At 46.7% G+C, this 24,550-nt stretch overlaps 1 protein-coding gene across 3 annotated transcripts in view; it reads right to left on the bottom strand.

Annotated features, from left to right (window-relative positions):
- The window catches only part of LOC116986948 (F-actin-monooxygenase mical1-like), an 88,786-nt gene continuing 64,236 nt past the window's right edge, over positions 1-24,550 (bottom strand). For 2 of the 3 annotated variants that reach the window (XM_033042785.1, XM_033042784.1), the window contains 7 exons: positions 21,717-22,899; positions 11,215-11,318; positions 9,175-9,279; positions 6,855-6,948; positions 4,256-4,343; positions 3,843-3,916; positions 1-328 (listed from right to left, as the gene is read on the bottom strand). In XM_033042785.1, the coding sequence (XP_032898676.1) occupies positions 132-328; positions 3,843-3,916; positions 4,256-4,343; positions 6,855-6,948; positions 9,175-9,279; positions 11,215-11,318; positions 21,717-22,899 (1,845 nt within the window). In that variant the 3' untranslated portion in view covers positions 1-131. The remainder of the gene's footprint in view (positions 329-3,842; positions 3,917-4,255; positions 4,344-6,854; positions 6,949-9,174; positions 9,280-11,214; positions 11,319-21,716; positions 22,900-24,550) is intronic. The other variant, XM_033042786.1, reaches the window with a different exon arrangement.

The raw sequence follows: 24,550 nt of genomic DNA on the forward strand, positions 1-24,550 counted from the left end.
TATGTTGCGTTAAATTTATTTCAATGATTATCGAAGCAGAGGTGAACTCTTATGAGAGTCTTCGTAAGGCCTTGTCTTGGAACATTGCTCGCTTTGAATAATCTGGGACCACTTGAGGTTAAAGTGCATCGTCAGGTCCAAGTGATGGAGGCAGAGGTGGAGAGATCTTTGGCCGCAGCTCCGGGCACCAGGACGGCATGTTGCTCCATCTCCTGTAGCCTCTGCTGTTCCAGGACCGTGACCAGCCTGTCCCTCATCTTCACCACCTCGATCATCTCCTGGAAAATCCTCTCCTCTTCAAGTTGGTCCTCCTTGGTCTTCAGAGACGCTGTAAGACGCAGACGCGGGGTTTGTTACTTTTTCAGCACCTATTTCCCCTCTCCCCTCCCCTTCCCAATTCAACTTTCTTCCTCTAGCTTCACCATTTGCAACACTTCAATCCTTTTATCTCAGACCTTCTGACTTTTCATCTTTGGCCTTTGTCCAACCATTTGCTTATCAAATAGCCCTCCTCACCTGTGTTGGCCTATTATCTGCCAGGGTTTTGTCCCTCACCTCCTCTTTTCGAGTTTTCTTTACCCCCTTTCCCACCCCCCTCCCCAGTATCAGTCTGACAAAGTGTCCCGACCCAAACATCACCTATCCATGTTCTCCTGAGATGCTGCCTGACCCGCACTCTGGTTAGCATTTCCACAACGACCTGATTCCACCTACTTACAATGTTCCTCCTGTTTTGCTGCAGATAGAACCGGTCACTGCTATGTTTCAGTGTCTAAACCATGGCTCTAGTCCGCAGTGACAAATCTTACCGCCCACTCTCTTCACCTCCTCCGCCTGGTCTTTAATACAGTGGGGCGGCACGGTGGTGCAGCGGTAGAGTTGCTGCCTTACAGCTCCTACAGCGCCAGAGACACGGGTTCGATCCCGACTACGGGCGCTTGTCTGTACAGAGTTTGTACGTTCTCCCCGTGACCTGCGTGGGTTTTCTCCGAGATTTTCGGTTTACTCCCCCAACTCCAAAGACGTACAGGTTTGAAGGTTAATTGGCTTGGTATGAATGTAAAATTGTCCCTAGAGTGTGTAGGATAGTGTTAGCGTGCGGGGATCGATAGTCAGCGTGGACTCGGTGGGCCGAAGGGCCTGTTTCCGCGCAGTATCTCTAAACAAAAAAGCGAATTCTTCCCCCTCCTTATAATTCTTTTGCACCTTTCATCAGGCCAATCATGATATGCCCTGACACAAGAAGTGAAGTTGATACAACACATCAGTACAGTGTACTAGATACAGTCTAGCACTGTATATAGTACATAGTCATAGTCTGGGAACTCTACTGAACTGTGTGTGTGTTCTCTTAATTACTGCCACCACTGACTGATTATATGTTTCCACTACATTTCTACGGTCTATTGAATTTAGTTCTGAGCAACAACAAAGTGAGGCTTTTACCCAACCATTCCAAAATATCACTCAAATAGAGGAAGAGTCAAACAGCGTGGAAACAGGTCCTTCAGACCAACCAGGGCCATGCCAACCAAGTTGCCCACCCCGAGCTGGCCCTATTTGCCTTATAATGTGCAGCACGGTGGCACAGCGGTAGAGTTGCTGCCTTAGAACGCCAGAGACCCGGGTTCAATCCTGACCACGGGTGCTTGTCTGTACGGAGTTTGTACCTTCTCCCCGTGACCTGCGTGGCTTTTCTCCCAGATCTTCGGTTTCCTCCCACACCTCAAACACATTCGGGTGTGTAGGTTAATTCAGGTGAGGAGGGAGGAAGGGGGAAGGGGAGGGAGGCCAGATGAGGCTCAAGGACCTCACATGGCAGAAGTTCCATGACCTTGCATGTTCAACTGTGAATGCACCTTTAAACATCAGTCACCATTGGTCTCAAATCAATGCCACAGACGGCTGTGGTGGCCAAGCCAATGGATATTTTTATGGCATAGATAGATAGATTCTTGATTAGTACGAGTGTCAGGGGTTATGGGGAGAAACATAGAAAATAGGTGCAGGAGGAGGCCATTCGGCCCTTCGAGCCAGCACCGCCATTCATTGTGATCATGGCTGATCGTAGAATAGAGAAGGCAGGAGAATGGGGTTAAGTGGGAGAGATAGATCAGCCATGATTGAATGGCATAGGCTTGATGGACCAAATGGCCTAATTCTGCTCCTATCACTTGTGAACCTGAACAAAAGCCTCGTTAATGCCACTATTGTATCCGCCTCTACCACCACCCCTGGCAGTGTAAACAGCTACCCACCACCCTAGGGTGTAGAGAAAATGGCCCTGTATATCTTCTTTAAACTTTAAATATCTGTGGAATTCTCTGCCACAGAAGGCAGTGGAGGCCAATTCACTGGATGTTTTCAAGAGAGATTTAGATTTAACTCTTAGAGCTAACGGAATCAAGGGATATGGGGAAAAAGCAGGAACAGGATACTGATTTTAGATGATCAGCCATGATCATATCAAATGGTGGTGCTGGCTCGAAGGGCCGAATGGCCTACTCCTGCACCTATGTTTCTATGTTTGCCCTTTCGCACCTTAAAGCTGTGCCTCCAGTATTTGATATTTCCATCACGGGATAAAGGTCCCAACTGTCGACCCTATTTCCAGGTCGGGACACTGCTTCAGACAAGATATGTAAACTTGATCCTCTCCTCAAAATCATTTTAGTATCGGTAGTTTAGTTTAGAAGCACAGAGCGCAACCAGGCTCTTCAGCCCACAGAGTCCACACCAACTATCGATCACCCGTACACTAGTTCTATCCTGCACACTAAGGGACAATTGACAGAAGCCAAATAACCTGCAAACCTGTACGTCTTTGGAGTGTGGGAGGAAACCGGAGCAACCAGGGAAAACCCACACGGTCACAGGGAGAACGTACAAACGAGAACGTTGTATTTTGCACTTTAGCTAATCCACAACCCACACCGGAAATATTACCCACAAAGTCATCACTTTTTTTGTTTAAAGTATCCATTATGTGACACCTTATAGCAGGCCTTCTGAAAACACCAATGCAAGCCATCAATGGTTCATGCTTATCTCTCTGCTGGTTACAACGTTAGAGCAATCCAACACTCCAACATGCATCTTTTTCCATTAATCCCTGCTGACTCTGCAGTTTCCCACCAACTGATGTCAGTCTTTCTGGACTAGAGAGGCCACTGGTTCCTCTGCTGCCCTGAGATCCTGCCTCTGCCAGCCAAGAAGGAGATATCAGCCAGCTGCCTGCCCCTTTTCCGGGGTTACGTCCGTGCCCGGGTGGGATTAGAAAGGGAATACGCCCTGTCTGCGGGCACCCTGAGGGAGTTCCGGGACTGCTGGGCTCCGCAGGGTGTTGAATGTATCCTCAATAAGGATTGTATCATAGTTGTATAGTAGTTTATTATGGATACATGTTTGTATTGTATTATGGTGGTGGGTTCTGGCTTGTTTTATTGTAATGTAAATATTATTTTTAATAATTGAATAAATTTTTTGGTTTAAAAAAAAAAAAAAAAAAAAGAAAAAGAAGGAGATATCCCCCCCGCGTCCACCTCAACGGGTTCCAGGCCCGCCTAGACGTAGAGCTTCTAATTTTCGTTTCGCTGAGGGATAGAGCGCGGAAACGGGCCGTTGATGTAGGCGGCACTTGGTATAAATGTAAATTGTCCCTAGTGTGGGTAGGATCGAGTTAATGTGTGGGGGGGTCGCTGGTCGGTGCGGACTCAGTGGGCCGAAGGGCCTTTTTCCGCGCTGCATCTCTAAACTAAATTAAAGTAAAAAGTAAAATGGGGAATGTGGGGGGGGGGGGGGGGAGGAAGAAGCTGAGAGGTGTGTGCAGGAACGGAACTTACCATCCATGTTCATGTACCTTCTCAGCTCCTGCTCCAGTCTGCTCTTCTGATCCTGCAGTTCCAGTTCACGGGCACTGTGCAGTTAAACACACAAAACCATTAGTCTTTTTCCTTCAGGGTCAAATGGACCCGAGCTCTTGTACGAGCAAAGGTCTCAAAACAATCAATCTCTTATTAATCAGTAGTCAATCTCATCAAGTCAACACAGTGTGGTAACAGGCCCTTCGGTCCTACTTGCCCATGCCGACCGACATGCCCTGTCTACACTAGTTCCATCTGCTTGTGTTTGGGCCACATACGGTATGAAATCCACCCAAGTTACTTGAATCACCAAGGAATTAGTTGTAGATGGAATGCTGAAATTCCATACAGAACAGCTCTATGAGTGCAAACTGAATTGAGAGCGTTCTCACCTGATCATCAGCTCGGACTCCTCGTTTAAGAGCTTGTTCTTGTCCTGTACCAGAGTGAACCAGGACTGCATCATTTGTGGGTGGTCCCCTGTGGCAGAGTCAGCATTTGTTACATTTCATTCATCCAATCTATCCTGTTACTGCTAGATCTCTGTCTCACCAACTTCAAAAAAATATATTATAATAATCCTATTGCCTCCATGAGTCCCTGTCTTTAGTTTTTAGTTTTAGAGATACAGCGCGGTAACAGGCCCTTCTGCCCACCGAGTCCACGCCGTCCAGCGATCCCCACACACTAATGCCCCTGTCCCACTTAGGAAACCTGAACAGAAACCTCTGGAGACTTTGTGCCCCACTCAAGGTTTCCGTGCGGTTCCCAGAGGTTTTATGTCAGTCTCCCTACCTGCTTCCACTACCTGCAACCTCCGGCAACCACCTGAGGTTTCCGTTCAGGTTTCCTAAGTGGGACAGGGGCATAACACTATCCTATCCACACTAGGGACACATTACTATTTTACAAAGGGAGGAACCAGGAACCACCAGTGAAAACCCATGCAGGTCACGGGGAGAATGTACAAACTCTGTGCAGACAGCACCCGTGGTCAGCAACTCTACCGCACTGGTGCTTTGGTAAGTTACAGGGTTCCCCTTTGGAGACCAAATTCAACCTGACTTCACATCATCCATATATTTGTCTTTATTCTGGTAATAACTCTCAGCACAAGCTTAGGCCACAAGGGCTAGTGTTGCTGCCTCACAGCACCAGAGGCCCGGGTTCGATCCCGACTATGGGTGCTGTCTGTACGGAGTTTGTACGTTCTCCCTGTGGCCGCATGGGTTTTCTCCGGGTGCTCTGGTTTCCTCCCACACTCCAAAGACGCACAGGTTTGTGGGTTAATTGGCTTCGGTAAGTTGTAAAATTGTGCCTAGTGTGTTGGATAGCATCGGTCGGCGCGTACCGAGTGGGCTGAAGGGCCTGTTTCCGCGCTGTATCTCAAAAGTCTAGTACGGAGGTGAAATGGCATTGGGAGAAGGATAGATGTCATTAATTTCTGTACAGCACTATTAATATAGGCCATATTGTGTTGAGCATGGCCATTTTCCTGGAAGCCATGCTTTAGTCCAGCATAGTGGAGCCCTCTACTGGAGGGAAGGTTGCTCTGCACGACTATCAAAAGAACAACCAACCCTCTCTTATTTCAGCCACGTTCAGTTTAAAAATTAATGTTAATATTATTCAGAAGATCCATAATTCCAAATGACAATTTTTTTCCCTCAGATTTGGCTCATATGTGTCACTGGTGTTTGTATCCACACTTTGGAAAGGTGAATATAAAATGCTGGAGTAACTCAGCGGGACCGGCAGCATCTCTGTGTAGAAGGAATGGGCGACGATTTGGGTCGAGACCCTTCTTCAGACTGAGAGTCAGGGGAGAGGGAGACACAGAGATAAGGAAGGGTAAGGTGTGAAAACAAGAGAACAAAGGGGGCGGTGATCAAGGAAATTGTGGAATAGATCATTGTTAGTTTGGGGAAGATGGCAACGAGGCATACAAAGACAAAAATTAATCAGGAGGACAGTCAGCTGCCCAAGTGAAATATGAGGTGCTGACCTATCTTAGAAACATAGAAACTAGGTGCAGGAGTAGGCCATTTGGCCCTTCGAGCCTGCACCGCCATTCAATATGATCATGACTGATCATCCAACTCAGTATCCTGTACCTGCCTTCTCTCCATACCCCCTGATCCCTTTAGCCACAAGGGCCACATCTAACTCCCTCTTAAATATAGCCAATGAACTGGCCTCAACTACCTTCTGTGACAGAGAATTCCAGAGATTTACCACTCTCTGTGTGAAAAATGTTTTCCTCATCTCGGTCCTAAAAGATTTCCCCCTTATCCTTAAACTGTGACCCCTTGTTCTGGACCTCCCCAACATCGGGAACAATCTTCCTGCATCTAGCCTGTCCAACCCCTTCTTGGACTGCTGCAGTTTGTGTGGTGAAAGGATTCCCACAGACCCTTGAGGTGGGACCTTTCCGAATTTCGACTGTGCCAGAGAAGAAATGTAACCTTGACAGATTGACTGACGGAGCACGGAGACAGGGCCTACTGAGTTCACGCTGGCCACACTAGTTCTATGTTATCCCACTTTCACCTCAACTCACCACACACTAGGGGAAATTTACAAGAAGCCGATTAACCTACAAACCTGCATGGCTTTGGGAAGTGGGAGGAATCTGAAGGAAACCCACGCAGTCATGGAGAGAACGGGCAAACTCCACTCTGACAGCACCCGAGGTCAGGATCGAACCCTGGTCTCTGGGACTGTGAGACATCAGCCCTGCCAGCTGCACCAGTGTGCCGCCACTTTACACTCAGGTCAGTATGGTAATGTAATGCAGAGGGAAACCTGGGGATCCGTAAGTCACAGGAGCACAAAGCAGGCTATTCGGCCCATCAAGTCTACTCCGCCATTCAACCATGGCTGACCTATCTTTCCATCTCAACCCCATTCTCCTGCCTTCTCCCCACAGCCCCCGACACCCGTACTAATCAAGAATCCACTCAGTGGCTTTGGAAAGTTGCCGACTCTTACCTGCACCATGGCGTAATTCCTTCTCCAGCAGAATCCCTTTCTGCTCCAGCTCATGGTACAACTGTGCAATCTCTTCCAACCGCCTCTGAATCATCTGCAGGGAGGAACAAAGGAGAGAACATTGGCCTCATTCAACCCAAACCCTCAGGCTCAGATGTGTGGGTTTATTGAGGAGTGTAAAGTTGTAAGCCCGGGGCTAAAGGAAGAGCCTCAGAGGCTGACACCAACTTGATCCCAAAGACCACGTGCCATTATGTCCATCTACCATTAGACCTCATAGAGTCATAGAGCACGGTTACAGGTCCTTCAGCCCAACTTGCCCACGCCAACCAACATGCCCCATGTACATTACACCACTTTCCTGCGATTGGCTCATATGCCTATATATGTATAGAGGGCAGCGGTAGAGTTGCTACCTTACAGTGCCAGAGACCCGGGTTCGATCCTGACTACGGGTGCTGTCTGTACGGAGTTTGTATCGTGATCGAGAGAGTTTTCTCCAGGAGCTCCGGTTTCCTCCCACACTCCAAAGACGTGGAGGTTTGTAGATTAATTGGCTTCTGTAAATTGTCCTCAGAGTGCAGGGTAGAACTAGTGTACGGATAATTGCTGCTCGGCACGGACTCGGTGGAACGAAGTGTCTGTTTCTACACTGTCTCTAAAACTAAAAAACTAAAACTCCCTTCTGACGTATTCCATAACAACTCTGTTTAATAGTATTTCTCCTTACCTCCCCATTGTTAAATCTGTGCTGTACCATCACTGACTCTCTCTCTCTCTCTGGTCCTCTTTGATCATCACTTCCTCTCATGACTTTAAACCAGTGTTTAAACCTTGCTCAACCTTCTCTGCTCTTGAGGTGAACAATCCGTGGCGATGATGTTGAATGCAGATACAACAGTGGCATTTAGGAGGCTTTCAGATATGTCCACGGATATGCAGGGAATGGAGGGTGTGGATCAATGGACAATAGGTGCAAGAGTTAGGCCATTCGGCCCTTCGAGCCAGCATCGCCATTCACTGTGATCATGGCTAATCATCCACATTCAGTACCCTGTTCCTGCCTTCTCAACATATCCCCTGATTCCGCTATCTTTAAGAGTTCTATCTAACTCTCTCTTGAAAGCATCCAGAGAATTGGCCTCCACCGCCTTCTGAGGCAGAGATCGCTTGCAGGCAGAGGAGATTAGTTCAACTTGGCATCATGCTTGCCACAGACATTGTGATATTCTGTGTTCCATATAATCCCATTTCTCAGATGATGGGAGTGTTCCACCATTTTAAATTTAGATAGGTAAACCACTCCTGGGAAGTATTTACATAACTGGTGATTGGGACACTGAGGTATATACTTTCACTTTCCCCCCCTCTGTTCTTGCTCCTCACACTCTAACACAGAAGCGTCTGTTTCCCAAACGACTCCCCAAACTCGCCAAAAAAACACTGCCTCTGACGTGCCCCTTCCTTCTCAAGGGGAACTGAGTGCGGTGTGCAATCTACCGTGTGTGGTGGCACAGTGCCAGAGGACCGGGTACAATCCTGACCTCGGGCGCTGTCTGTGTGGAGTTTGCGCATCCTTAGAATAATGAAAGGCTTGGATAGAGTGGATGAGGAGAGGATGTTTCCACTGGTGGGAGAGTCTAGGACCAGAGGTCATACCCTCAGAATTAAAGGACGTTCTTTTAGGAAGGAGATGAGGAGGAATTTCTTTAGTCAGGGGGTGGGGAATCCGTGGAACTCTTTGCCGCAGACGGCTGTGTTGGCCAAGTCAGTGGATATATTTAAGGCAGAGCAAGATAGATTCTTGATTAGTACGGGTGTCAGAGGTTATGGGGAGAAGGCAGGAGTATGGGATTAGGAGGGAGAGATAGATCAGCCATGATTGAATGGCGGAGTGGACTTGATGGACCGAATGGCCTAATTCAGCTCCTATAATTTATGATCTCTCTGTGAGTGACCACGTGGGTTTCCTCCAGGTGCTCTGGTCTCCTTCCACATCGCAAAGATGTGCGAGTTTGTAGGTTAACTGGCCTCTGTAAATTGCCACTAGTGTGTAGGGAGTGGATGAAAAGTGGGAAACCATATAACTAGTGTGAATGGGTGATCACTGGTCAGCGTGGATTCAGTGGGCTGAAAGACCTCTAAACTAAACCAAACTAAGTCTCCGATCCTCTTGATTTTATTTGAACGTACGTGCCAGTGCACCTTTGGCGGTCGGTGAGATGAAACATAAAAATAATGAAGTGAGTTTTGGGTTATCCAGATCCATTATTGAAAGAGGACAGAAGGACTTGAATAAATAGATAGTATTTTACATCACCTGAGCCTTCATGAACCTTGCCATCTCTCCCTGCTTCGCACGACGTTCGATGGTTCTCCGTTGCCACGTTACCCGCTTTGCGGCCGACTCCACCGGGCTTAATTCCTGTGCCATAAAGAATATTTTCACATATTGACATCGGAGTTTGGATATCATTCAAATACAGATAGACACTGGAGTAACTCAGCGGCAGGCAGTAACAAACAGCATCTCCGGAGAGAAGGAATGGGTGACGTTTGGGGTCGAGACCTTTCTTCAGACTCGTCTAGACCCGAAACGCCACCCGTTCCTTCCCTCCAGAGATGCTGCCTGTCCCGCTGAGTTACTCCAGCATTTTGTGTCTATCTTCGGTTTAAACCAGCATCTGCAGTTCCTTCTTACACATCATTCAAATACAGTGCGGGTTAGGTCTAACGACGTGTGCACCAGATACACCTTTGTTCCATCTTTAATCGGACTTTAATGTTATATCTTTGCACTAAATGTTGTACCCTTTATCCTGTACCTGTGTACTATGGACGGCTTGATTGTAATAATGCATAGTTTTCCTTTGGCTGGATAGCATGAAAAAAAATGTTTTTCATTGTACCCCGGTAGGCATGACAATAATAAACTAAACTAAACTGTCCCTCAACTGCGTGGGAGTTGTGCAAAATAGTTTGGATATCGGTCACAAAACACTAGAGACAACTATTCATATGCTGGACACAACTGTATATAAACTGCAGACACCTACATGTGTGCTGCATAAAAGTACACCCAAACTCTACACTCCTTTTATCGGCTCCAGTTCCCCCCCCCCCCCCCCCCCCACACCTATGTTCACAAATCATAGGAGTAGAATTTGGCCCATCGAGTCTAATCCGCCATTCAATCATGGCTGATCTCTGCCTCCTAATCCCATTTTCCTGCCTCCTCCCCATAACCCTGCCTTGACACCCGTTCTAATCAAGAACTTGTCTATCGCTGCCTTAAAAATATCCACTGACTTGGCCTCCCCAGCCCTCTGTGGCAATGAGTTCCACAGATTAACTATCCTCTGACGAAAGAAGTTCCTCCTCACCTCATTTATGAAAGAGCACCCTTTAATTCTGAGGCCTCGACTCTCCCACCAGTGGAAACATTCTTTCCACATCCACTCTATCTATGCCTTTCATTATTCAAGTTTCAATGAGGTCCCTCCTCAACCTTCTAAACCCCAGTGAGTACAGGCCCAGTGCTGGCAAATGCTCATCATATGCTACCCACTCCGCCACCTCCATCTTTCAGTTTGAAGAAGGGTTCCGACCAGAAATGTTACCTATTTCTTTCAAAAATTCATATTGTGTGTATGGGACAGTAAATCAACAGCCCATCTTGCACCCCCTCCCCGCCCCATTTTATTTCTACTGATCCGACACAGATATTGGAGGCAAATATGAAATATTGCAATAAAATGTATAATTAGACCTTAAGTCTCTTCACTTAGCAGGATTGAACACCCTGGGTGCAATCCCAAACTAACTCATCACATGAACCCCAGAAGATGAGATGGAAGACTAGTTTTGGCATTCCACCCTATGTTAATCTGTGTGCTGACTTCAATGAAGTATAACAGCATGAAGGGGTTGGAAGTTTAATTCCTGTCAGTTTGTTAACACATGGATTAGGTGAAAATTGCTGCTTAACTATTTCAGCAGGGCCAACGACAGATTATATGTGGCCGGCACGATGGTGCAGCAGTGGAGTTGCTGCCTTACGGCCCCAGAGACCCGGGTTTGATCCTGACGGCGGATCCTTGTCTGTACTGAGTTTGTACCTTCTCCCCGTGACCTGCGTGGGTTTTCACCAGGAGCTCCGGTTTCCTCCCACACTCCAAAGACTTACAGGATTGTAAGCTAATTGGCTTTGGTAAAATTGTAAAATGTCCCCCAGTGTGTGTAGGATAGTGCTCGTGTGCGTGGATCACTGGCCGGTGCGTACTTGGTGGGCCGAAGGGCCTGCTTACTCGCTGTATCTCTAAACTAAAGTAAACTAAAATAAGCAGTGGCTTGAACTCACGATTTTGGGCAGTGGTTCAGCGTTGGACTCAAGTTCATCTTCACTTGATGACTCCTCCTCATCTTCATCCAAGTCCTCGTCATCAGTCAGGTCTAAAGATTTCACTGGATAAAGAAACACACAATCACACAGTCAGCAGTTTGCCTCGTGAGTACAGTAGATTTAGTGGGCCCAATATCTGATTGTAAGAGTGTCGGAAGGGACTGCAGATGCTGGTTTATAACAAAGATAGGCACAAAATGTTGGAGTAACTCAGCGGGTCAGGCAGCACCTCCAGAGAAAAGGAATAGAAAAGTAGAAAATAGGTGCCAGAGTGGGCCATTCGGCCCTTCGAGCCATCATCGCCATTCAATATGATCATGGCTGATCATCCAAAATCAGTACCTATGTCCTATATCCCTTGATTTTGTTAGCCCTAAGAGCTAAATCTAACTCTCTCTTGAATTGAAAGAATAGGTGATGTTTCACAAATTCACAAGTCCCAGGAGCAGAATTGGGGCCATTCGGCCCATCAAGTCTACTCCGTCGTTCAATCATGGCTAAATGGTGGCCGACTAGGAAAAGGGGAGATGCAGCAAGACCTGGGTGTCATGGTACACCAGTCATTGAAAGTGGGCATGCAGGTGCAGCAGGCAGTGAAGAAAGCGAATGGTATGTTAGCTTTCATAGCAAAAGGATTTGAGTATAGGAGCAGGGAGGTTCTACTGCAGTTGTACAGGGTCTTGGTGAGACCACACCTGGAGTATTGCGTACAGTTTTGGTCTCCAAATCTGAGGAAGGACATTATTGCCATAGAGGGAGTGCAGAGAAGGTTCACCAGACTGATTCCTGGGATGTCAGGACTGTCTTATGAAGAAAGACTGGATAGACTTGGTTTATACTCTCTAGAATTTAGGAGATTGAGAGGGGATCTTATAGAAACTTACAAAATTCTTAAGGGGTTGGACAGGCTAGATGCAGGAAGATTGCTCCCGATGTTGGGGAAGTCCAGGACAAGGGGTCACAGCTTAAGGATAAGGGGGAAATCCTTTAAAACCGAGATGAGAAGAACTTTTTTCACACAGAGAGTGGTGAATCTCTGGAACTCCCTGCCACAGAGGGTAGTCGAGGCCAGTTCATTGGCTATATTTAAGAGGGAGTTAGATGTGGCCCTTGTGGCTAAGGGGATCAGAGGGTATGGAGAGAAGGCAGGTACGGGATACTGAGTTGGATGATCAGCCATGATCATATTGAATGGCGGTGCAGGCTCGAAGGGCCGAATGGCCTACTCCTGCACCTAATTTCTATGTTTCTATGTTTCTATCTATCTATCCCTCTCAGCCCCATTCTCCTGCCTTCTCCCCATAACCCCCGACACCCGTACCAATCAAGAATCTGTCAATCTCCGCCTGTTTCGGGTCTGAACCCTTCTTCAGAGCGAGAGAGGGTGTTGCGGAACTCCCGTTAGAGAGAAGAGGAGAACCTCTTCAAAGTAGGCGCTCCTTGAGGAGCTTTCGAGGTGGAGAAGACAAGATGTGTAGGAAGGAACTACTCTTTCTATTCTTTCAGTCTGAAGAAAGGTTCCCACCCGTTTCCTTTTCTCCAGAGATACTGCCTGACCCACTGAGTTACTCCAGCTTTGTGTGTCCATCTGACTGCAGGGGTTGAGATGAGGGAAATCTGCTTTGTGGCAGGCTAGGAAGTACAACTAAGGGGTGTCCTCTGGTCAGTGACAGGGCAGTTATTTAACTAAGACCACACTCTTCAGCTCACTTTGTCCAAGTGAACCTTGCCTTCTGAGTCTGTATAAAATCAGAAAATTAGTCAATCTTCCCGACTACAATCAGACCCCAGAAGGGTCTTGAACCAAAACGTCGCCTTTCCATTCCTTCCACAGATGCTGCCTGACCACCTGAGTTACTCCAGCACGTTGTCTTTTACGCAAGATTCCAGCACCTGCTGTTCCTTGTGTCTCTGGTAAATCAGTAGTATAACCCCTGCCAGCTGGAATTCAAAGGATATTTTTCCATTCCACAAATAAATGGAACAGACGTGACTATTGCTTGCACAGATACCCAAGAACATCATTAATTATTCTAAAGATAGACACAAAATGCTGGAGTAACTCAGCGGGTCAGGTAGCATCTGTGGAGAAAAGGAATAGGTGACGTTTTGGATCGAGACCCTTCTCCAGACTGTCTGACGAAGGGTCTCGACACGAAACGTCTCCTGTTCCTTTTCTCCAGAAATGCTGCCTGTTCTGCCGAGTTATTCCAACATTTTATGTCTATCTTCTGTGTAAACCAGCATCTGCAGTTCCTTCCTGCACATTGATTATTCCATAGGGTTTTTTTTGGTTTTTTTTGACATAGTTTGGAAGCTGCATACCAAATCTCGTTGCACTGATGTGCAATGACAATAAAATATATTATTATTATTATTATTATTATTATGTTCTAGCAGCAGAATTAAACCATTCGGCCCATCAAGTCTACTCCACCATTCAATCATGGCAGATCTAGCTTCCCTCTCAACCCCATTCTACTGCCTTCTCCCCATAACCCGACACCCGTACTAATCAAGAATCTACCTCTGCCTTAAAAAGACGGGTGGGTGGGGGGGGGGGGGGACGTTAAATGGAAAACAAGGCTGGGAGGGAGGAGAATATAAAAACAAAATGGGCCAGGGTGTGGGACCAAAGAAGGTGATAATGAATCAAATAAGGTAACAAAAGATCTGACCAGAGAAGGTGTCAATGGGGAAAGCAGAACCATTACCAGGCAGCACATAATAACATGTGTTTAAGAAGGAACTGCAGATGCTGGAAGATCGAAGGTACACAAAATTGCTGGAGAAACTCAGCGGGTGCAGCAGCATCTATGGAGCGAAGGAAATAGGCGACGTTTCGGGCCGAAACCCTTCTTCAGACTAACAATTATGACCGAGCCAATTAACCTACAAACCTGTACGTACGCCTTTTGTGTGGGAGGAAAGCAGAGCACCCGGGGAAATCCCTTGCAGTCTCGGGAAGAACGTACAAAGTCCCAACAGACAGCGCCCGTGGTCAGGATCGAACCCGGCGCTGTGAGGCAGCAACTCTACCGCTGCGCCACTGTGCCGCTCGATCGAGCAGCGCTAGAGTTGCCGCTTCACAGCGCTACAGACACTGCTTTATTTGGTCAGGAGATGGTTCAAGATGGTTCAGATGGGACTGGAGGGATGGAGGAGGGAGAATGGAGGAGAGGGTCGATAATAGGGTGATAGTTGGAGGGATTAGAAGACAAAAGGGCACATTATGTAAACTTAAAGAAAGTAGCAATGGGACTAAAAAATAAATCTATCGTGGCCTAAACGTGGTGTAATAATGGGATCATTCACATGCAAAGCATGTTCGATCCTGACCCTGGGTGATGTCGTGTGGAGTTTGCACCAAAGATCTTATAGCGGGTCTTTGGTTTGCACGTTCTCTCGGTGACCGCAATTATCCCAATTGGCCAATCGCAACCTTGCAGCAGTAGTGTGCTTTATTGCACGCAGTTTCCCAGTAAGTAAATTGTCCCCTGCCACTGGGAGGCACGGTGGCGCAGCGGTAGAGTTGCTGCCTTACAGCGCCAGTGACCCTGACTACGGGCGCCATCTGTACAAAGTTTGTACCTTCTACCCGTGGGATTCCTCCCACATTCCAAAGAGGTGCAGGTTTGTAGGTAAATTGGCTTCTGTAACGTTGTCCCTAGTGTGCAGGATAGGATCTGGGTCATCGTTAGTCAACACAGACTGTCTAAGGCGGAGATTGACTCAGTTGGGCGAAGGGCCTGTTTCCACACTGTATCTCTAAACTAATCAAAGCTAAACTCTGCTTCTGACCAGTGTCAACTGAACGGCACAACAAGGAGAGGCGTTGCCTCACAGCTCCAGTGACCCAGGTTCAATCCTTACTCAGTGACCCAGGTTCAATCCTTACTTCAGTCTATGTGGAATTTGCACGTTCTCCTTGAGACTGTGTGGATTTCTCCAGTGGCCTCTATTTTTTTCACCTCAAGTGCGCAGCGCGGTGGCGCAGCTGGTAGAGCCGCTGCCTCACAGCGCCAGGTACCCGGGGTTCGATCCTGACCTCGGATGATGTGCAGCGTGCATGGTTTTCCACCGGGTGCTCCGGTTTCCTCCCACATTCCAAAGGTGCGCAGATCTTTTGGTTAATTGGCCCGTGTAAATTGCCCCTAATGTGTAGGGAGTGGAGGTGAAAGTGGGACAGCATAAAGCTTGTATGAACGTGATTGATGGTCAGTGTGGACTCGGTGGGCCAAAGGATCCGTTTCCAATCAATTAATTAAAGAAATGTGGATTGATAATGTGGATTGCGGTGCTGGCTCGAAGGGCCAAATGGCCTACTCCTGCACCTATCAGCTATTAATTGCCCACTCTAAATTGTCCCTTGAGTATTGGTAAATCTGTGGAGAATCTATAGGAGCATGGAAAGAACAAAATGGGTTAGAATAGGATGAGGATAAAGATATGTACTTGATCATTGGTATGGACTCAATGGGCTGAAGGGCCTGTTTATTACCGACTAGTGAAAACCTGGATAGAGCGGATGTGGTGAGGATGTTTCTACTCGTGGGAGAGTCTAGGACTAGAGGTCACAGCCTCAGAATAAAAGGGGCGTACCTTTAGAAAGATGAGGAGGAATTTCTTTGGTCAGAGGGTGGTGAATCTGTGGAAGTTATTGCCACAGACGGCTGTGGAGGCCAAGTCAATGGATTTTTTTTAAGGCGGAGATTGACAGATTCTTGATTCGGAAGGGTGTCGGGGATTATGGGGAGAAGGCTGGTGAAACGGGTCGAGGGGGAAAGATAGGTCAAGCAATGATTGAATGGCAGAGTAGACTTGATGGGCCGAATGGCCTAATTCTGCTCCTGTCACCCGTGAACTTTCTCTGCTGTATCACTCCATGACTCAGAGGGTAATGTGGATCTCAGGCATTGTTGGAGTGGGAATAGTTGCCATGACCCTGGGATCAGGTGGACAAATGCTATGTACTGCCTGGGCACATGCGCGAGCTCGGGCAGAGTACAGGAGAGTGTTGGATGCCTGTTCAACGTACCGCCACACAGTCAGAGTCAACCCTTCACAGAGAGCGTGAGAGTAAATGGATGAGCATAAACTGCCCTCAACCAGTGAATTGGAATAAATCTTATGGATTAAATTTTAAGAATTTGAATTTCTCATGCTGGACGCTTCAAACAGGAGATAACTATCCAAGGAAATGACAGACTCCATTACACGAACAACAGGCAGACAGACGCCCGTGGCAACTCTGCAGTTGTGGGCTGTACAAAATAATTTCACACTGCTCTGCATACGTGCCAATGAAGAACCATTGAAACATTGTGTACATAGAAACATAGAAAATAGGTGCAGGAGTAGGCCATTCGGCCCTTCGAGCCTGCACCGCCATTCAATATGATCATGGCTGATCATCCAACTCAGTATCCTGTACCTGCCTTCTCTCCATACCCCTTGATCCCTTTAGCCACAAGGGCCACATCTAACTCCCTCTTAAATATAGCCAATGAACTGTGGCCTCAACTACCTTCTGTGGCAGAGAATTCCACAGGTTCACCACTCTCTGTGTGAAAAATGTTTTCCTCATCTCGGTCCTAAAAGATTTCCCCCTTATCCTTAAACTGTGACCCCTTGTTCTGGACTTCCCCAACATCGGGAACAATCTTCCTGCATCTAGCCTGTCCAACCCCGTAAGAATTTTGTAAGTTTCTATAAGATCCCCCCTCAATCTCCTAAATTCTAGCGAGTACAAGCCGAGTCTGTCCAGTCTTTCTTCATATGAAAGTCCTGACATCCCAGGAATCAGTCTGGTGAACCTTCTCTGTACTCCCTCTATGGCAAGAATGTCTTTCCTCAGATTAGGAGACCAAAATTGTACGCAATACTCCAGGTGTGGTGGTACAAGATTGGTACATAGCGCTGGATTAACTCAGCGGGTCAGGCAGCATCTCTGGAGAAAAAGGATGGGTGATGTTTCGGGACGAGAAAGCCGTCTGAAGAAGGGTCCCGACCCGAAACGTCACCCATCCTTTTTCTCCAGAGATGCTGCCTGTCCCGTTGAGTTACTCCAGCACTTTGTGTCTATCTTTGGTATGAAGCAGCATTCTTCGTTTCCACGTCCAGCCTGTGTACAGCTCGTCAGTGTCCAGCACTACGATCAACCTGACTCTACAAGGGTCTCCGCCTCTAAAAGGCAGCCGGCATCATCACGGACCCACACCACCCTGAGCACACTCTCATTTCACTCCTGCCATCGGGAAGAAGGTACAGGAGCCTGAAAACTGTAACGCCCAGCTTCAGGAACAGCTTCTTCCCTGCAGCCATCAGGCTATTAAACACGACAACCTCCAAATAAGCCCTGAACTACATAGACTTGGGGACAATGCTTTTGTCTTTGTAGTATTATTCTTTGTTGTGAGTGTGTGTGTGTGTGTGTGCGCTCATGTGTGTGTGTGCACACATATGTGTGTGTGCACGCTAGTGTGTGTGTGCGTGCACGCGCATGTGTGCTTGCACGCTTGTGTGTATGTGTACGCACGTGTGTGTGGTGTGTGTGCACGCTCGTGCGCGCTTGTGTGTGTGCGTGCGTGCTTCTGTGTGTGTGCACGTGTGTGTGCGCACGCTTGTGTGTGTGTGTGTGTGTGTCAAGTCAAGTTTATTCGTCACATACACATACGAGATGTGCAGTGAAATGAAAAGTGGCAATGCTCGCGGACTTTGTGCAAAAAGACAAACAAACAAACCAAACAGAATGTAACAGAACAGTGCGTGCATGCGTGCGCGTGCATGCGTGCGTGTGTGTGTGTGCGTGTGTGTGTGCATGTTCGTGTACACACTAAACTTTTTTTAGTGTTTATTATGTTCACATATCTGTTGTGCTGCTGCATGTAAGAATTTGTTTATTCCGTATCGGGACACATGACAATAAAACACTCTTGACTAAACAAAATACATACCGCAACCTGGTGGCCCAAAATATATTTTTTTTAAATACAGGAGGGGAACAATAAAGATTAGATTACTTCAGTGAGCTAATCTGATGACACTATAATATCTGACTGAAATCAATAAATTTGTTTCTCTCTCCACAGATGCAGCAGTTTGACATTTTCGGATTTCAGATTTATACTATTCAGTTTTTTTAATTTTCATCGGGGTTAGGGTAAAAATTACTGTCCTTTCAACATTTTATTGATAAGAAGCTGGCCGCAGTAGACGCCCCCGGGACACAAAGATGACCCGTACGAGGGGAGGAGAGGAGAGAGGGACGTCGGTTCTCGAGCGAGTGGGCCGACCGAACTTTGGGCTTTCAATAACGTCAACAATGTTATTATGCCGAACAACGGGATGCACGGTGGCGCAGCGGTAGATTTACTATCTTATAGCGCCGGAGATTCAGGTCCGCTCATGACTACGGGTGCTGTCTGTACGGAGTTTCTACGCTCTCCCCGTGACCTGCATGTATTTTCTCCGAGACCTTTGTTTTCCTCCCATGCTCCAAAGACGTACAGGTTTGTAGGATAGCGTTAGTGTGTGGTTGGTGCGGACGGACTCTGTGGGCCGAAGGGCCTGTTTCTCTAAACGAAACAAATGGCACCAAAAATGGTGGCGCCCGCCTGTGTAAAGTATGCAAAAATAATTTGACTGCGCAGTTGCATAGGTGACAAAATAATGCACCATCGAACCTTGAGAGGTAGTATATTGTGTGAGGACTTGTGTCAGTTTCAATACCTTGATTACCAAATTAATGAATTACAATTGACCTTGCAGAGATGAGACCAGTACAGTTAATGAGGTAAACCTACTTAAAGGATATTTTAGTCCAGACATTTACGAGAGCTAATAATGTGATAACAAATTCTCCAGAAGGGTGAAAAGAGCATCGTATCTTTTTAGATGCAGGAAACTCTAGTGAAAACGTACAGATTCTTTATTAAATATTGCACTCGTTAAAAATAGAAGCCACAGATACAGAACAAGTCGGAAAGCTCTCTTTATTTATCCATTAGGGGGGCGTGGATTTGTAAAGTTGTGAAGTTATGGACCTATGCCCACAGGATGGGAGAATACAAGTGGAATTAAGCGTTGACCATGTTATATGACTCAGAAACACACAAATTGGTGTGTAGGAAGGTTATTTATACCTGCAAGTTTTAAATATGTGTTGGAACCCGACTTATTTAAGATCTGTTATGTATCAAACTCGACACATATATGGAGTCTCTGTTTTAAGAGTTTAAATGTTTTAATAATTTATTGAATGATTAATATCTGAACTTTAAGCCAATTCTGTTCAAGAGGAATAAATTATAAATAAGTTGTCATCAAGTGTTCTGAGGGGCATTTTGTTAAGTGGCATCTGCAAACAGTGGTGACCACTGCCCAGTCCACCACGGCCACTGACCTCCCCACCATCCAAGGGAGGGATCTGGAGGAGTCGCTGCCTCAAAGAGGCAACAACATCATCAGGGACCCACACCACCCTGGCCACAATCTCTTTTCACCCCTGCCATCGGGAAGAAGGTACAGGAGCCTGAAAACTGTAACGTCCAGGTTCAGGAACAGTTTCTTCCCTGCAGCCATCAGGCTATTAAACACGACAACCTCCAAATAAGCTCAAAACTACATAGATTTAGGGACATTGGCTTTGTCTTCTTGCATTGTTATTGTATGTATATGTATATATATGTATGTATATATATGTATGTATATATATGTATGTATGTATATATATGTATATCTGTATGTATATCTGTATGTATATCTGTATGTATATCTGTATGTATATCTGTATATCTGTATGTATATCTGTATGTATATCTGTATATCTGTATGTATGTATGTATGTATATATGTATGTAAACATGTATGCATGTCTTTTTCTCATTTATTATATTGTTTACAGGGTACTGAATTTATATTTTTGTTTTGCTGCTGCAGCAGGTAAGAATTTCTGGGACATATGACAATAAAACACTCTTGATCTTGATATTTCTGATGTACAACTGTGAAGTCCAGCATCTGTGAGTCCAAGTCCTCTGTGTCCCCTTCACCTCTTTCCTTGTCAACATCTTTGGTCAACATTGGGGTCCAGCTCCCTGGTGTGCGCCCCCTGGTGTGCAAGAAGAATTACCGTGGAGATGCATCTCTCTGTGTGTGTGTCTGTTCTTTTGAGGAATAACACTCTGATCACTGGCATTCTTCACTGAATCAGGAAGGTCGGTTGTACAAGTTCTCTCTGTTACCTGTGCTGAAGGCAACTGAACGTGCACAGCTGAGGTCAATATTGCTTCATCTTGGGTTTCTGAAAATTGCTTGTGAGAAAATGAAGATCGACACAAAATTCTGGAGTAACTCAGCGGGTTAGACAGCATCTCTGGAGAGAAGGAATAGGTGACGCCTCGGGTCAAGGCCTTCAGACCCTACTTCAGTCTGAAGAAAGGACTTGACCCAAAACATCACCGATTTCTTTTCTCCAGAGATGCTGCCTGACCCGCTGGGTTACTCCAGCATTCCTCGTTTATCTTCGGTGTAATCTGCAATTCCTTCCTACACATTCTGTTAGAAAATGAATGTTGAGCATGGTTAGATATCTCCTTCTGTTATGCAGCTGGGAAAATTGCCGCCTCACAGCGCCAAAGACCCCAGGTTCGATCATCAGGTGCTGTCTGTGTGGAGTTGGCACATTCTCAGTGACTGAAGAAGGGTCTCGACCCGAAACGTCACCCTTGCCTTCTTTCCAAAGATGCTTGCCTTCTCTCCAAAGATGCGACATGTCGCCTGTACGGTCGTGAGTAGTCGCCCAAAGAGTTGTACCGCTGGATTTTCAACATTTGGAAATATTTCAGCCATCTGCTGCGAGTATGATGGGTGCCGGCAGCCGCCGAAAAAAATCACGCAAGTGGGACAGGCCCTTAACAGGGATTCTTTTCATGTCTTACTTCTTAACTATAGATAAAGTAAATCTTATTTGAAATGGCAATAGACTCAGTGTTGGCATTTAGTTTTTAGTTTAGTTTTAGTTTTAGGTATACGGCGTGGAAACAGGCCCTTCGGCCCACCGAGTCCATGCCGACCAGCGATCCCCGCACATAACACAATTCTACACATAGGGACAATTTACATTTATACCAAGTCAATTAACCTATGTTGTCTGCACGTCTTTGGAGTGTGAGGGGAAACCAAAGATCTCGGAGAAAATTCACGTGGTCACGGGGAGAATGTATAAACTCCATGCAGACAGCACCTGTAGTCAGAATCGAACCCGGGTCTCTGGCGCTGTAAGGCAGGAACTCTACCACTGTGCCACCATGATGCCCCTTCATGTCCTTCAATAAGCTATAATCAATACTATGATGGGTCCCCAGAACACACCGCCTATTCAGTTCTCCTTTAAGACTCCTTATTCTTAGAAAATGATGTAAACAAAAACAAACACAACAGGCCACGTGAATCCTTACCTTCCTCTTCAGGCACGGAAGATACTTGGGGTATTGGTATCTCTGCATTTGGCAAATGAGTAACACTTGTACGTTCTTTACTTTTCTTCTCGCTTTTTGATAAACGAGAAAACACTTTGGACAAGGAATTAAGCTTAGACCTCAATGTCTCAGAGCCTGGTTTTTCCTCTTGTACTAATTCCTTCGAGGTTCGATCCAGTTGGCGGTTTGCGTGCAATGGATGAACTGCGTTTGGACTTGACTTATTCCTTAAAGTCGGACCCGACGAGTCCCAATAAACCTGATTTCGCTCTTGGTCCTCAGCGCTCCTGCTGTCTCCTGCTGTCCTTGGTGCAGATGAGGAGTTCATCGGGATCTTCTGCTGCCGACCCGACTCTGGGAATTCTGCGCTGATGCAAGTTGATGGAACGGGTACCGAGTTCCCAAGTGATGTTTTGTCACCAGGCCCGACATGGTGCGGTGTGCCTCCCTCCTCACCATCTGAATCAGAATCAGTTACACTCAGTCTGGCCAGTCTGTGTCTTATGCTCGTCGAAAGAGACAGTTTCTTCTTTGGCACCGGACCAATATTTCTCTCCTCGCCCCTGGCTGGTTTGCGCTCAACGTTGACTGAAGATGATCCCACTGGAAGACGGCTACACTCAGCTTCCCGTTCCGTGTCCTCTACGTTCGCTTCAATGTTCACGTTATTAACCCTGGGGGAAACTCTGCAGGCCCGGCGTTCATTTGCGGAAACCCCCTCATAGCTGGCAGTGTCCGGTGCCCTGTCGGCATTGTCCACGTGCGAAGGTTTACCGGGACGTGATGGTAAAGGCTCAGATATACGGGACTCGGTGACCTCGAACCTCGCTTCGATGATCTTATCGGGAGTTGCGATCTGCCCAGTCTTGAAGGCGCCATCTCCCTCCGCGTTGAGTTTGGTTTTATGGCCAGATGGTCTGACATTGCCATCAAGCAATGGCGGAAGTTCCAAACAGGAAGATGGGACACCGCTTGCCCCAGTGAGGTCTGATGGAGGCGGAGAGGGGCATCCTGCAGTGTGACGTTTATATTCTGCCTTGACGGGCTCAGTAACATTTTTATAATCCAAAGAATTTCTTCCGGATCCTGCAGTAAGACCGGGATCACCGCTGCACTTGTGTTTGGACCTCTGGCGGCCTACCATAGACTGCGAAACAAAAGCCTGCACGTTTTTGAGAAGAATGAAAAAGACAGCATAAAAACGGACTGTTAGAAATGGGTGCCGTCTCCAGGGCTGGTGAAGCTGTTTTCATTCACTCCACGTCACCTCAAGCTGAGAGCCAGACATGGGGGTTGTACAGACTGGTTAATGCAAGGCGAAGGCTGGGTCTGCAATGTGAATGCAGAGTTGGGGCAACGCACATTGATAACACAGGGCTGTGAGGAATACAGAATGGCAATATAGGCTTGCAGGCAATACAGACTGAGTAACATGGAAACATAGAAAATAGGTGCAGGAGGAGGCCATTTGGCCCTTCGAGCCAGCACCGCCATTCATTGTGATCATGGCTGATCGTCCCCAATCAATAACCCTTGGGTACACAAAAATGCTGGAGAAACTCAGCGGGTGCAGCAGCATCTATGGAGCGAAGGAAATAGGCAACGTTTTGGGCCAAAACCCTTCTTCAGACCTGTGCCTGCCTTCTCCCTATATCCCTTGATTCTACCAGCCCCTAGAGCTCTATCTAACTCTCTCTTAAATCCATCCAGTGATTTAGCCTCCAACGCAGGGAATTCCACAATTTGGCCTGCAGTGGCAGGGAATTCCACAAATTCACAACTCTCTGGGTGAAAACGTTTATTCTCACCACAGTCTTAAATGGCCTCCCCTTTATTCTAAGACTGCAGCCCCTGGTTCTGGACTCGCCCAACATTGGGAACATTTTTCCTGCATCTAGCTTGGAACAACTTGGCTAACATGGAACAAGGGAACTAGCAATGCAGAAGCAACAGGATCAGACAGTGTTTAGGCCAGTTTAATTAAGACCTATTCAATACGATAGCTGACTTTGACCAGCAATCCACTGCTGAAAGCAATCTGGACCAGTAATTCATATTAAAAATATGAATGCTCATCTGGTACTCAACCACAAGACCACAAGACAATGCAGTTTTCCACTAAAGAGGAAAATGATTAGAAAGAGCATTGTTGCCACAGTGGGAAGTGGTCACAAGTGAAACTGCTTGCTCCCAAATCTCGGTCACAAGTTGACCTTATAAGTCACTTCGAGAAGATTTTTCTGTCGCACCAAACTGTTGTGACATAACACTGTGCTACAAGAAAATCACACTTCCCCCGATTCATCGATGGGTGATCTATGCTTCCACTTGGTTCTACTGCAGTTGTACAGGGTCTTGGTGAGACCACACCTGGAGTATTGCGTACAGTTTTGGTCTCCTAATCTGAGGAAAGACATTCTTGCCATAGAGGGAGTACAGAGAAGGTTCACCATACTGATTCCTGGGATGTCAGGACTTTCATATGAAGAAAGACTGGATAGACTCGGCTTGTACTCGCTAGAATTTAGAAGATTGAGGGGGGATCTTATAGAAACTTACAAAATTCTTAAGAGGTTGGACAGGCTAGATGCAGGAAGATTATTCCCGATGTTGGGGAAGTCCAGAACTAGGGGTCACAGTTTAAGGATAAGAGGGAAGTCTTTTAGGACCGAGATGAGAAAATCATTTTTTACACAGAGAGTGGTGAATCTCTGGAATTCTCTGCCACAGAAGGTAGTTGAGGCCAGTTCATTTGCTATATTTAAGAGGGAGTTAGATGTGGCCCTCGTGGCTGAAGGGATCAGGGGGTATGG

The sequence above is a fragment of the Amblyraja radiata genome, chromosome 24 (genome assembly GCF_010909765.2).
Source record: "Amblyraja radiata isolate CabotCenter1 chromosome 24, sAmbRad1.1.pri, whole genome shotgun sequence".
Lineage (NCBI taxonomy): Eukaryota > Metazoa > Chordata > Chondrichthyes > Rajiformes > Rajidae > Amblyraja > Amblyraja radiata.